This window comes from Ursus arctos, unplaced genomic scaffold (genome assembly GCF_023065955.2).
Source record: "Ursus arctos isolate Adak ecotype North America unplaced genomic scaffold, UrsArc2.0 scaffold_1, whole genome shotgun sequence".
Taxonomy (NCBI): domain Eukaryota; kingdom Metazoa; phylum Chordata; class Mammalia; order Carnivora; family Ursidae; genus Ursus; species Ursus arctos.
The window spans coordinates 51,172,900-51,187,675 of record NW_026622763.1 but is presented as its reverse complement, the minus strand read 5'-3'; the positions used below and the strand labels follow the sequence as shown (position 1 = coordinate 51,187,675).

General features: G+C 34.8%; 1 protein-coding gene across 6 annotated transcripts in view; it reads right to left on the bottom strand.

The window, feature by feature from the left end:
- The window catches only part of DYNC1I2 (dynein cytoplasmic 1 intermediate chain 2), a 53,053-nt gene extending 40,429 nt beyond the window's left edge, over window positions 1-12,624 (bottom strand). The window contains exons 1-3 of one of the 6 annotated variants that reach the window (XM_026492566.4): window positions 12,193-12,624; window positions 11,041-11,157; window positions 8,385-8,502 (exon numbers count right to left, since the gene is read on the bottom strand). In XM_026492566.4, the coding sequence (XP_026348351.1) occupies window positions 8,385-8,502; window positions 11,041-11,148 (226 nt within the window). In that variant the 5' untranslated portion in view covers window positions 11,149-11,157; window positions 12,193-12,624. Of the gene's footprint in view, window positions 1-8,384; window positions 8,503-11,040; window positions 11,158-11,662; window positions 12,020-12,192 lie in introns of those variants that run through there. The other 5 variants (XM_026492568.4, XM_026492567.4, XM_048213957.2 and 2 more) reach the window with 5 other exon arrangements.
- Window positions 12,625-14,776: the final 2,152 nt, after the last annotated feature.

The window sequence follows — 14,776 nt, the reverse complement described above, 5'->3', positions numbered from 1 at the left end:
TCTCACTTTTAAGATCACCAGATTATAAATATTACTTATAATTGTTGTCAAAATCAAAACTCTGAAATATTCTTCAAAAGTCATTTACCCTTGGTTTTCTGAGATTTATTTTAAAATGTTTTTATCTAACAATTTTTATTTCAGAAATTAATGCCTTAAATGATTTCATTTTCCCTTTACCAAGAAAAGGGGCCAATTTAGAGAAAATGACCACAGCTAAAGGAATGGCTCCTTTAAAATGTCCATTAGTTTCCAGCAATTTGGGTGAAAAATGCAAACAGGCCATAAAACAGCATGCCTTCTAGACATGATGCATAACATAAAGTGATGCATGCAACTTAAACAAGGCAAGACTTATGATAACTTCCTTACCCCAGTATTCAGAAAAAACTGAAGTGTACAGACAAAGATACAGACACCCAAAATATTCTTAATCCCTTCTTATAGAAAAATACACATTTTTCATAGTATATAAAACAAACAGCAAATGCTTTCCCCTAAATCATCACTCTTAACACTATATACCAACAGTTAAACGTGCACATTTCATGCTATTACATTTGTAAAACATTTTGATTACCATTGCAGGAAGTATAGGAGGATCATCACTGCCATCTTCTGGTTAAATTTTACCATAAATGTCCCCAATCCCAAGTATCTTTTTAAAATAATTTTTCAGTATATAATATTAAGTGACTAACACATTTTATGTAGAGCTGCAAGCCCTTCTTTTAATAGTCTGCTGAAAAGAATGTAAGTTCCTAATTATAAAGGAACTAATCTAAAGAACTATGTATTTAATTAAAAATCTATGTTTTGGGGATAGTCACATTCATTTTTGAACCTTTAAAATTATATTTAAATGTTCATACATGATACCAAAAAAAGGTGGCTTTGCTAATCTAACAAAATGTACAAGTATAGTATGATGAATTACATCTTTTTTTTTTTTTTTTTTTGGTAATGTAAACTCTACACTCAATGTGAGGTATGAACGCAGGACTACAAGATCAAGAGTCACATGCTGACTGAGCTAGCCAGGTGCCCCTATGATGAATTACATCTCAAACACAGGTACAAAACTAATCATTCTTATTTTTCCAATGGCAAATTCTATTGGTAACCAATAGTAAGATCAGAAGAAAAAAAAATCACAGCTAGAATGTTTCCTGAGATACAGTGACTGATTCTTGCTTAAATTCCAAAGGACTATAAAAACATAATTGAATGTTTCTAATTTTGTGACTACCTCTCTCACAGTGATAAAACCAGATCACCTCCACATAGTTTACAAGTGGATGGCACTGTGCTAGGTGCTGTGTGTACAACTCAGAGTAGCTAAACATAATTTGTATCTAAAATAAAAGAACATTAATGTCCCCTAATTTCATTTAGGCTATATTCCTCATCTTTTTGTCTTTTCTCAATGTGAGGCTTTCCCTAGTCTAAGTCCCAACTGATACGGGAAGAAATAGTATCTTACTTGGTTAAAACTACATTATAAAAAAATGTTACCTCAAATTCTTTATGGAAACAGGTTAAACAGTAATTATATGTACATATATACACTAACCTAGCCAATAAAAGTGTCAGCAATAAAAGTTTCCAAGATAAAAAATAAATTACAGGGGTGTTGCTACCAAATTATCATAGTTTATCAGCTAGAAGCAATATTAATCACCATGGCATTACATTTGTACTTCAAAAAAAATCTCCATCCCAGAACTGTATCGTTTATCACAAAAGATAGTTTTCAAGCCAGTTTATGGATAAGGACTCATTAAAAGACTCAAAGTTATTATCTGGCTCGCCCACTTCATCTTGCAATAATAAATAATGTATACTACAGAAGAGACAAACCTAGAAAAAGAAAATTACCATTATTGAAAAAGGAGTAATATTAACAGAAAAAAAGGGAATGGTAGTGTTGTTTGGTCACTACCATATTCCAACCTAATTAGTCTAGAAAAATCAAAGACTACAGTAATTGCACAATAAGGCAATGCCACCATACTCCCAGATTCAACAAACAACCCCCAAGAAAAACAGCATACATTCAGGGAGGTTAAAAAAACCTGTGAACTCATAGCCCCTCTAATCTCAAAAAAGACTCAGTTTTAGAATCCATTTGTAAAGACAGTTTAAGAGTCCAATCGGCTTTGAAAATAACAAAAGTCATTACTAATTAGCTTTTGCCAAGTATCTGAGATACAATCTGCTTAATAAGAACAGTGATTCAATCACATCACTTTTACTCCTGATATATGTATAAAATAGACTAAAACAAGGCTTTAAAAGGCACAAAATAAAAGATTTAACATTAACATATGTGAATATTTGAATGAATCTAAGCTTTAGAGACGTTTAGAGCAAAGATACTTATTTCCTTCTTTCAGAACCAGAGGAGAAATATGAAGTAAATTAAAAAACATATCTACACCATGGCATTCATCGATCACGTAAGTAATACTGAAAGACTGTGACTCTTTAATTATCTAGAATAAAAACCCTATCATGAGGCCTTTCCCACCAGTTTAGATCTTGGCCTTCCAAGGATATAAAATCAACATTGCTGCCTTTTGGCCTACAAAGAAACACCTAGAATATTTTTAAACCAGAAAGCACCTAGGAATGCACCTAGATTAATGATTTGAATTAAATTTGAATTGACCACTCAGAACTACACAAACATCTCAATGATGAAGGATGATGCACAGTCTAATTATTTTTCAAGTAGAAGAAAGCCTCTGGCAAGAAGGGGCTTTTGCCAGGAAGAAGAACCTAGAAAAAGTGAACAGCCAAGGAAAGTGACTATAGGGAGTAGGAGCTGGTAGAGACAGTAAAATGGAAGGAGTGAGCTTCTGAGATAACCCAAAGTTGTAAGGCCTCCTCTAGCTAATCTAGGATACTTAATACACAAACATAGCCCACGCTACAATAATGCCCCCTTGTGGATACTCTTAGCCTGGAACAATAACATTTAAATAACTTTTTCATAACTTCTCCTTTTGTCCTGAAAAGTATTGCTTTAAACCTTAGCTCTCTTAAATATTAATTTCTCCCTTTCTATGGCCTCTTCTCCTGATAATGAAGTTTAAATATCCTCCACTAATCTCTAAATGTTTCGTTTCCTTTATTCTCTTCAATATAATTTCGAGCATCAGATAAATTTTTTCAAAGAAATTAATAAATAAAAATAAAATTCTGTGGTGTTAAAATACTATAATGAACCATTTGTTAAAATTAGGCTAAACTTGAATAAATGACTTGGTACATGGGAAGCATTCATTCCATCTAAAAATCAGATTTACCAATTAGAAGATAAATAAGTACTAGATATATAACATACAACATGATGACTATAGTTAACATCGTTATATGATACATAAGAAAACTGTTCAAAGAATAGATTCTAAGAGTTGTCATCAGAAGAAGAAAAATTTTTTTTCTGCTTAGTGTATCTGTATGAGATGATGAATGTTAACTAAACCTACTGCGGTAATTATTTTACAATATATGTAAATCAAACCATCATACAAAATACCTTAAACTTATATAGTGATATATGCCAATTATTTCTTGATAAAACTGGGAAAAAATGAGATTTAAGGTATTCAAAAGTTACAAGGAGTATGAGGGAAATAAATGAAGCAATACTTATTTTTGACTAGCAAAGTTCTTTTGTTTCTTCCTAGTAAAAGAAAATCCAGATAATAAATTATCATACTAATCAATGTTCTGTGCCCTACTGATACAGACTCAGGCTACAGAGTAATTGACAGTGTCTGCTTTCATCTCTTTAAAAGACGGTTAAAACAGTAGTTATACATACAAAAGAGATTCACTATTTTTTTCAATCATCAATGCTTAAGAACTCCACGTTGGATATAACATGTCTTGAATGTTGTACCTAAAATTAACTTTAAGACTGGCCACTTAAATTTAGTTAAAAAAAAAAAAAAAAAGCCATGCTCCTTTTATGAAATGTTCAAATTTCAATTTCTACTATGCTTTTTTCTGAAATCTAAACTATCAGATTTTGCTTTTGTTTTTATTTTTATTTCTTTTAAAGATTTTATTTATTTATTTGACAGAGAGAGAGAGACAGCCAGCGAGAGAGGGAACACAAGCAGGGAGAGTGGGAGAGGAAGAAGCAGGCTCCCAGCGGAGGAGCCTGATGCGGGGCTCGATCCCAGGACTCCGGGATCACGCCCTGAGCCCAAGGCAGACGCTTAACAACTGAGCCACCCAGGCGCCCCTGGTTTTGCTTTTAAAGCAGATGGCTTTTATTTGGTCTTATAAGGTAGAAAGACATACAACCTAATAATTATTGAACAACATTTAAGTGTCTAGTCTGCACTGGACACCAGGGATAAAAATGTTATTTTCTCTGCTCTCAAGGATCTCTGACAAAAAGCAGTCAACTCACCAAATAAATAAGAATCTACCAATGATGAGAAGCTAAAAGGGATTTTATTAGCTATGTCTTTTTAAAAAAACATTCTTTTCAGAAAAAAAAGAAAAGAAAGAAGTCTATTTTCATAAAAGAAGAGATTGATGTTTTTAATAAATCCTCCTGAATATTCTAGCAGTATTTTTACACTTTATAATTTAAAAATATTTACTAAATGCATTCTGTAATGAAAAGAAAAACAAGAATCCATCCTGTGTCATGATATAAAATGTATTTTTTATTTTGGGTTACTGTCAAGAAAGTTTGGTAGACACTGCCTTCACCTGTATCCTGTATTCTTCAAGCCTAATTTCAAATATATACTGGACAGATCTTTAGGAATCTGTCAGAGAATAGAAGAAGGTGAAAACCACACAACCCATTTAATATGGCTACTATAGCCATTATAGATATATAACCATTCTATCAATTATAATGGCCAGACAAGATATAATAAAAGGAAAAAAATTATAGGCACGATTCTCTTATGAATACAAAGGAAGAACTCCTAAATAAAATATTTGCAAATGAACTCAGCAATGCATAAGAAAAAAATCATCTCATAACTAAGTTGTTTATTCCAGAATGTAAGCATGCTTTTACATTAGAAAAGCTATCATTATAAATCATCAAATTAATACATTAAAAGTAAAAAAAAAGCATATGATCATCTCAAAATATGAAGAGACCTATGAATTTGTTGCAAATATTCTGGCAGTTTTAAAGAATGTCCAAATTCTTTGTGAATTCCAGTCAACAGAAAAATGTAGTGGAATTGATGACTCCCAAGAGTAAGTCATAAAAATAATAGCTTTTTCCTGGATGTCTTTATCTTTGGATTGTCACTCTGGAGAACCTGACGTTCTGCAAGGATACTCCAGAAGTTCTGTGTAGTTGCCCATGTGGATAGGAACTCAGGCCTTCCACCAACAACAGCCAACACCAACTTGCCAGCTATGAGAGTGAGACACCTTGAAAGAAAATCCTAGCAGCAGGCAAGCCTTCAGATGACTGCAGCTCTAACTGACATCTTGACTTCAATGCCAGGAGACACACTGAGACCCAGTCAGCTAAGCCACTACCCAATTCCTAATAGGCAGAAACTATGAGAGATAATAAATATTTATTATTGTTTTAAAAAAATCAAACCAATACAAAAATAAATAGAATACTTGAATAAACTATAACCTTAAAAAGAGACCTGAAATCGTGAATAACCTCTGTTCTCAACTAGCCACTGGGAAAAAAAAAAGTTGTAATTCCAGGCAGTTTTACCGTTGAATTCTACCAAGTTTTAAAGGAACAGGTAACATGTACCCTTTACAAGCTGTTCTACAAAATATCAAAAGAGAAAGCTGTCCAACTTATTTCAAAATCATAACCATTACAGCCAATGAACATGGACAGTACAAGAAAATTACATAGAATACAAAGCCACAGTAATTTAAACTGTGGGTTAATTGTATAGAATCAAACAAATTAGATCAACAGTGAAAACAGAGTCCAGAAATGTCATGAATATATGGGAATGGATTGTATGACACAGCTGCCATCAGTATCAGTGAGGAAAAAGATGGACTATTTAATAACTAGTACTGAGAAAATTAGCTAACTATATGGAGAAAAACTAGATTGGATTCCTATGTCATACTATATAATCCAAACATCTAAAGGTGAAGGCTAAAACCATAAAGCCTAACAGAAAAAATATAGGAAAACATGTATTGTGTCTTCAAAGAAAGGATTTCTTAAAAAAAAAAAAAAAAAAAAAGACCAAAAGCACAAAAAATGGGTTATAACTGGCAGATCTATTATGAAAATGAAGGATTTAAACATATTAAAATGAAGAATAAGGTTGAATGAAAGATACTATAAAAAGAGTTCACAGGTAATAGACTGGGAGGTTTTTTTAAAAGACTAAAACAAAGAAGTCCTCCCCTAAGATACACAAGGAACTCCTACAGCAAGATAAAGAACTCTAATAGTAAATGGGCTACCGATATGAATATGTAATTCACAGAGAAGAAAATAATAGTTATTTGAGAAATGGTCAACCTCGCTGTAAACAGGTAAATTTATATTAAAACATTTTGGTATACCACTTTATACCCACGAACTTGGCAAAAATTGGAAAGTTGGATAAAATCAGGTGATGATGTGGATATGGTAAAATAGTTACTTTCTCATTCACTGGCATTGGGGAGGGTAAACTTGCAGTCATCCTTGAGAGCGGTAGAATGTAGAATCTAGTAAACGTAAGTAAGCTTATACACAATAATACAGCAAGTCAATTTTTAGGCATACACCCCAGAGAAACTCTTCCACAGTTCTCAAAGGGAAAGTTTATATTCTTTGCAGTGTTGACTGTGATAGCAAAGAGATGGAAACAATCTAAGTGCCTATCACTTGGGGTACAGTTAAGTAAAATATGGTCTATAATGGAATATTATGCATCAGTCAAAAATAAATAACTAGATCTATATTTAGCAACAATGGGCAGGTCTCAAATGCTGCTTGACAAAAAGATACAAATAGAATGGTTACAGAATGATACAAATAACACAATGTTGTTTATGTGTATAAAACGCACATGCACACATATATACATGAAACCTTAAAATATGTAAACACATGTAGGACAGATCAAAAGGACATATGTTAAAAATGCAAGAATGGGTACTTAATGCAAGATTGGGAAGGGGAATGGAATTGGAAATGGAGAATGAGGGAGAAACACACACTCACACACACACACAGCCCTGAAGAATGGTCTGTCAAGACTCAATAATGGCGGAGGGCCATGAACTGAGAAATATGAGCAAGTGAATTGAGTGAAACTGAAATCCTAAAAATAGAAAAGGAAAAAAAATTCCTACATGAGTAAAAAAAGCTGACGACAGAAAAACTGATCAAAGACTACACAACTAACAAGCAACTTGGTTTAGTTACTATTTTATTAATAAAACTGTTTTGATTCATTTACTTTTAAAACTGCAATATGAATGTAAACTTATTAAATAAAGACATATAAATATATTTTAATCTTCAAATTATACCATTAGGGAAAAGGCAAATGAGGTGAAAGAAATAACAATGAAGAGTGAGAGTAACCATGAGAGTAACCAGCTTTTTCATCTTGAAACCTTTTAGAAATACCAGCTCTAGAAATAGTTACGTTGTAGCTCACAACAGGCAAACAGCAGTTACTATTTCTGTTATTTGTCCCCTGAACTAGATGGAATTAGCCGACAAACCAACCTTAAATGACAAAGGCCATGTCATTTAATGCTTTCTGACAAACTAACCCTAAATGAAGAAAGGCCAAGCTTTTAATGCTTTCTGGCATGTAACTAGATTGTCTTCAGTACCTCTACTATTTCAGCTTTTTGGTTTAGTACTGTTATCAAAATGAATGGCCCAAAAAAGGACAAGTCAAATTGCTGCCGAAACAGGCTACCAATATTATTTCCCTTATTAGCAATGAGAACAGAAGGCTATCTTTTCCCTCCACTCATATACCTTTGAATACTAATATACTTTTAGAACTTTGATTCATTATACCTCTCTTTAACCTACAGAAAAAAATATAAAGATCAGGAGTCAGTCATCTTTGAGCTAAATACGGCATGGCACTGAAAACTTGTTCCACAAATGTTGAAATAAATTACTGATTTAACAAGAAAAGTCAACTGGCTTTCAGTGTATGTTAATAACTACACTTAATCTTGCAGCTCTCTTAAACAAAATAACCATGTATTGGCACATGTGAAAAAAGATAATTCTGAATAAAGTATAAGACCAATCATTTTTAAGGGACACAAATAAGAAAAATATGCAAAATATATTAAAGTCAACACATTCATCTCAGATATGTCTGAGCTGAATAGCATCTGTTCTTGGCTCTTGTAAATGGATATAGTCTTATCCTTACCAATGGGGGATTCTGGAGTTAGCCCCATGCTTTGAAGCAATGCTTCAGCTTCTCTTCTTTTTTTTTCAAGATCTGATTCTTCTTGCACAGGAGCAACTGCTTCCTTCTTCTGATCAGTCTATTTTTAAAGTTAAAAATTTAAATTTACATAGGATATGAAACATTTCTGCTTGCAAAAAAAGTGTATTTTAAATAATGTACTAATACTGTTTACTCTGGGAGGGTGACTTAGTTTTGAACATACATTACACTCATTAAATGAAAACCATTCTCAACAGAGCTCGAGTAAGTAATCTCCAAATGATATGCAATCAAGGAGTTCCCACAAAAGTTTTTACCTAATAATTTCAAAAAGTACAGTCAATTTCTATTTATCTACAGTATGAAATTGCTACCCACAGTTAGGAACTGTGGAAACAGCCCCCAGTGGCACAAAAGCTTGGATAAAAATATCACAACACTATAAAAAATTTAAATTATTTAACGGGTAACAAATTTTAAGTAAATGGACATGTGATTTGTTGAAAATCAAGTATGAATACCTCAAACTTCTATATGAAGTCTTCATTGTATTTATGCAATTTTATGTAGAGGATGTTTGTCAAAAATTCATCTGGAGAAAGGCTTTTATTTTTTTTTAAATTATAGGTCTTATTTTTATGATAATAAAAACATGGTTGAATTTGGTAAAGTTAAAATTCACTTTCGCACAACACAAAACATTTATTATCAAAATTACTGCCAGCTTTTATTTCAGTCACTTACAGTTTTCGCAAAATCTTCCAGGTAAACTAGATAAGCCTCAATAACCTCAGATCACCCAAAACATCTCAAATGAAATTTAAGCTTTCAAAGGAAAAGTTTTAGGGGCGCCTGAGTGGTGCAGTCGTTAAGCGTCTGCCTTCTGCTGAGGGCGTGATCCCCGCGTTCTGGGATCGAGCCCCACATCAGGCTCTTCCACTAGGAGCCTGCTTCTTCCTCTCCCACTCTCCCTGCTTGTGTTCCCTCTCTCACTGGCTGTCTGTCTCTGTCAAATAAATAAATAAAGTCTTCAAAACAAAACAAAGGAAAAGTTTTAAATATATACCTCAGATGCCTATTTTGGCTAGACAACTATTATTCATACAATTATCTGCAGTGAATTTTGTCAATCATAATATTCTATGATACCATTTTAACTTAAAAAAGTCATCAGTGAACTTCATCAAAAGAGCCAAATAGGCTATATTATCAATTTGACACTTTACCTGTATATACAGCAATGTATTAGTAGACTCATTGTTTAATACTATTAAATTTTCTCCTGTAATGTTTTATAACTTTTAAATTAGCTATGAATCATGTAGTAGATATCCCCAGGCTATTTATGCCACTTATGGCCATCCTTAGGAAACAAAAATCAGATATGCTCTCAGCATCGAAGGGTTTAAGGCTATAGATACTACTTTGAAATGCCTCTGCCTATGGGACTCATGTTTCTATCAGTTAACTTTTAATCAAACAGCTAACTTAAACCTCCAACGTTCTTACAATAATGTATCACAGAAAGGTTCAGGAATAAATTAGAAAACTCTTCAAAGGCCTTTACAGCATCATAGCAATGCTGTACATAAGTTGTACTTCAAATTTTTCTTATTTTTCTTTTCCCTTAAGAGATATCTAGAAGTCTTGGCTATTGGCTATCAAATAGAAACCTTGGTACTAATGTCACACTTAGAACAAATTATCTTACACTGACCATTTAAAACATATCTGTGGTAAAAGTATACAAATCTGGGGCGCGTGGGTGGCTCAGTCGTTAAGCATATGCCTTCAGCTCAGGTCATGATCCCGAGGTTCTGGGATCAAGCCCCACATTGGGCTCCCTGCCCAATGGGAAACCTGCTTCCTTCTCTCCCGCTTCCCCTCCTTGTGTTTGCTCTCTCACACTCTCTGTCAAATAAATAAATAAAATCTTAAAAATAAAAAAAAGTATACAAATCCATCCAAATAGTTGGGGAAATGTACATATCAATACAGGACAAGTAAAATTATCTCCAGCTCAGGATCAATGTATATTTGCCATACATGATAAAACGGTGATGTGAAAAATCAAAAGACATACCTATTAGGTCTACCTTTAAGGTAATATCAAACTTACTGCTTGGCAAAAATATTTCAAGGAAAATATTTCATGATGAAAAGATAAATTCCCCAATCAATTAAGTAATCTATTATATATTTCTTTTTTCTATTATTTATTCTGACAAATTATTAGCAGTGCAGACTAGCAAAACATTCAGATAAGTAAATTCAAATTCCAAACTAAGTTATGATATACATGCCCTGCTTTATGAGCTATTACAAGGCAGATGGCCCTTACTTTATATAATAAACATATGCGAGAGAAATATGTAAACTGAATTTTATAAACCAAATCCTCAAAATGCATCAATCTATATGAAATATTTTTATTCAGTAAAAAAAATCATTTTAATTTATGAATTTTGTCATTTTCACATACCCCGTTTCTTTAAAGTAAAATCCACCTACAGTGCTATATTTGCGGTCACAACTGCTGGATTTTTAACTATTCTGAAAGTATTACATAAAGGTATAAGTATTTGATATTAAATCCAATTATTTTACATTGTTCACTTAAAAAAATAAAACATACTTCCTTTTTCTTCCTTTCTTCTTCTTTTCTTTTCTTTTCCTCTCTGATTTGGGCCAACCGCTGCTTCTTTCGTTCCAACTCTGCCTTTAATTCACTTTTGTCCGACATGTTTGTGACCTTAAAAAACATATAATTATTTACAATCATTACGCTGGTAAAAACAGCGCTCTTTTAAAAAATTAATCTTCAAGAAGAGAATTATCTCAAGAGGCTACGTAGTTCATTGTTATTGAAAGACAACATATAAACTCTACTTTTTAAATATGGAAGCATATACATTATTAAGACTTGAAAAAACATTATAAAGAAATGTATATAAATATTAAGAGTTAAACAAAGTAGCTAGCACACGGTGAGCTCTTTAATGTTCATATGCCCAAATTTAACACAGTGTCTCTAACTCTTAAAACAGAGGACATGGGTTGGCATTAAGGAGCTCTGAGGCTATATGACACAGATCAAATCTATTACCAGAGTTTTGCATTCATCCCTAGAAATTTGATTTAAAAAATATGCGGTCAGACAAAATTCCCGTAAATGACGTGTAATTAATAATATTCAGGACAAGCAAAACACAAAATTTATCATCAATAACTATCAAATATATTTAAAGTAAGTATACTTTTAGTCAAAGCCCAACGGCAAAGTCTGACCGGCTCTTTCTCCCAGGCCGGAAGCTCCGTGACTGACAAGTTCACTTTGTCAAAACTACAAGAAAAAGAAAGCCTCTGTCATTTTGTGCTACAGCCTCCACGTTCGGGTACTTTCCAACATACACGGTGAGGGGAAACGCCTTCAACGCCATTTAGTAATGACTTTTATTTATAAAATGGAGCAAGACGAAAAGGCGTCACTTTTCCCCTGAGGTCACCACCAGGAGGGCGCGGTCAGGATAGGGCGTCTGGGAGAGGGGGGCCACTGGGCGCCGAGCAAGCCTCGAGGCTCCGCGGGCCATCCTCCGCTGGGTCAAGAAGGGAAGCAAGTGGTCTCGTCTCCCCCGGGCTTCCTGAGTCACCGCACCTGGCTCTCCCCGCCTCTCCTTCAGGAGCGGGGCCGGGCAGCGCTGTCAGCAGGAACTGCCAAACCGCCCTTTGAGCCCGGACGTGAGACACAACAAGCAGAAAAGCCTTGAGGGAAGCACCGTCAACCCACCTGTCAGCTGGCGTGATGAGAAAGAGTCCGCCTGCCTGCAACGTCCGGGTAACGTCCCTCTCCTACACTCCCAAGAGTCGCCGCCACTAGCTCCACGGCTTCCCGAAGCACACAAAGAGGGATGGGCGGCGGCTACTACGGCAAGAGCTTAGGGACAAATAGGTTCACCAGAACGAGGTCGCTCCCAGAAAGGAGGGGTGGGGCCCTGCTGCGTGAATAGCGGCCCCTCCGTAATTTACCTTTTTGAAGTAGAAACCAAGAGACAGGACAAAGAACCCAGTCTGCCTGAGGGCCCGAAGTGTTTCCACTTTGCCAAAAACTGGAAGAATACGCCTGATGTCCTCCGCTAGGTAAGCAACCACACCACCCTCGTGTTACAGATTCACACGACCAGAGAGAACTACAATCCCCAGCTACGAGGGAAACCTGCGTGCCACGAGCAATGCATTCTGGGAGTTATGGTCATTTGTAGTCGCAAAGTATGCTGGGACGCGTAGTGTTTTCTAGGCCTGCGGTTTCCACTTCAAGGCCTTCTATTTTCAGTGTTCCAAAGCGAAGCGTTGGTCAGTGCTCACAATGTTGTATGTGTTATAAAGATCTTTGACTCAACGTTGGCCGGATTTTAAGAAGGGTTATTGTCCAGTGGTGAACTTCTGTATTACACTGCGCGTGAAGTACATTTTTTTAGGATATATACACCAGTGTTAGGAAGAAATGCTTTGTAGAGGTTTCTTGTGGCATCTTAGGTAATAGCTAAAATATAAAACTAAAATTTGAAAATGTAGTGTAACCCATTCTGTCAGAAACGTGACCATTTGTCTTTAATTAGAAAAAGATTTTGAAGTCTTTACTCAATTTTTACTAGTATTCTTGTGCAGTTGTAAACTTGCTTAGCTGGAGTGTTACAGTTATTAAAATCAGCAAGGTGTTGACCTGAGCTAAAGTCTAAGGTGGTCCAACCAACTGAGCCACTCAGGGACCCCAGCAATAAAGACTTCTAATTCCCATATTTTCTCCTAAGTTTCATCATGTACACATGGAGTATTCATTTGAGCCTTCAAATAAAATGATTACTGTTGGAATAAATAGATAGATAAATAGAAGTGTTTATCAGCATTGCAAATAATTCTTCATTACTTTGTTGCAGTGTGGTAGGTAACATTTTGGTTTTCTCTCAAGAATTTTTGAAAAGAGAATTTTACAGTATTGAAATCAATCATTTTATACTATTAAAACCAAGCAAGAATGGCTTCTACAGTTGTTAGGTTTTTTAATATACAAAAAAGGGGAAAAGTTATTGGAATATGAATTTACCAGAAGTTTATGTGTGAATACACATTTCAAACTTTCTTATTTAAATAAAGCATTATTTGGAAACAATTAAAGCTAACACCAAAGCAATGTCTTTCTTATATTCTAGAGGGACCTTGCCCAAATCTAGGATTAACCTTTAGGATTCAAATTCTAAGTCCTTGGGCCTGTGCCTAGTCTTTTCCTTACTTACCCTGCCTATATACAAGATAAATAACTCAGAAATAAATTTGAGAAGGAAAATTCTTTCAATTTCAAGACTTTTCTCCATAACCTAAAATTTCAAGGAGCCCTATAACTGTACTACCTTTTTGTTTTCCTTCTTCTTTTGTAATATTTAGTTTTCATTTATTAATTTGAAAATTTGTTATTGATTGCCTACCATGTGCCAGGAATGGTACTGGGTGCTGTATGTAAGAGCTAAAAATGCATATCTCTTTCAGGACACTCAGTTTGACTAAATATTACAATAAGATTCAGTAGGGAAGTGATGGAAACACTCTGGAAAAGACAATTTTCAGAAGGAGGTGATTCCAGAGCTCAATCTTTGATTTTGGAAGATTGAATAAAAGTTAACCAAACAAAAAAGATGCAGAAAGTTGCCTTAGGAAGAGGAAGAAATGTGACCAATGTACATAATATGAGAGCATGAACTACTGGAAAATCTGGAAGTAATTCAAAATGGTTGTAGGCTAGGACAAAAACTAGGGAATGAAGTTACAAGCAGGGGCAAAGTCACATATCCCATTTTAGAGTCCTGGAGATGATGTGAATCCACTGACAGTTTTTTAAATAGGAGGATGGCATGAAAAGTTTAGCATATTAGACATTTGACCTTTCAAAGTGGTCTGAAGAAAGTCTGATATGATGGTATTTTTGGCCCTCATACTCATTTCCTACCCTTCTTTGCCAATCTCTATGCCTCTGGGAAGTGACCTCAGCTTCTTTGATGACTCCCTTGTAGCTGGGTTTGACTAATGAGAGGCTTAAGCTGGGTTATCAGAAGGCAGATGGAAAGTGAAATTTGGCATCTCTACTTCTTCCCTCTGTTGATGTTATATCTCCAATAGTAGCTTCATTCTTTCCTGGTTACAGCTATTGCAAGTGGCCCCTCCTCCATGGCTCTACCTTTCACTGGGCTCTGGAAACTTTATTTTCTCCTTTTGTCTCCTTAGCATCCCCTCTGTAGCTGGTCTCCGAGTGCCTCATCAACTCTTACTTGCTCACTTAGCTCTGTCAGCCCTTCTGTAATGGGTCCTTTCATCAAAGTATC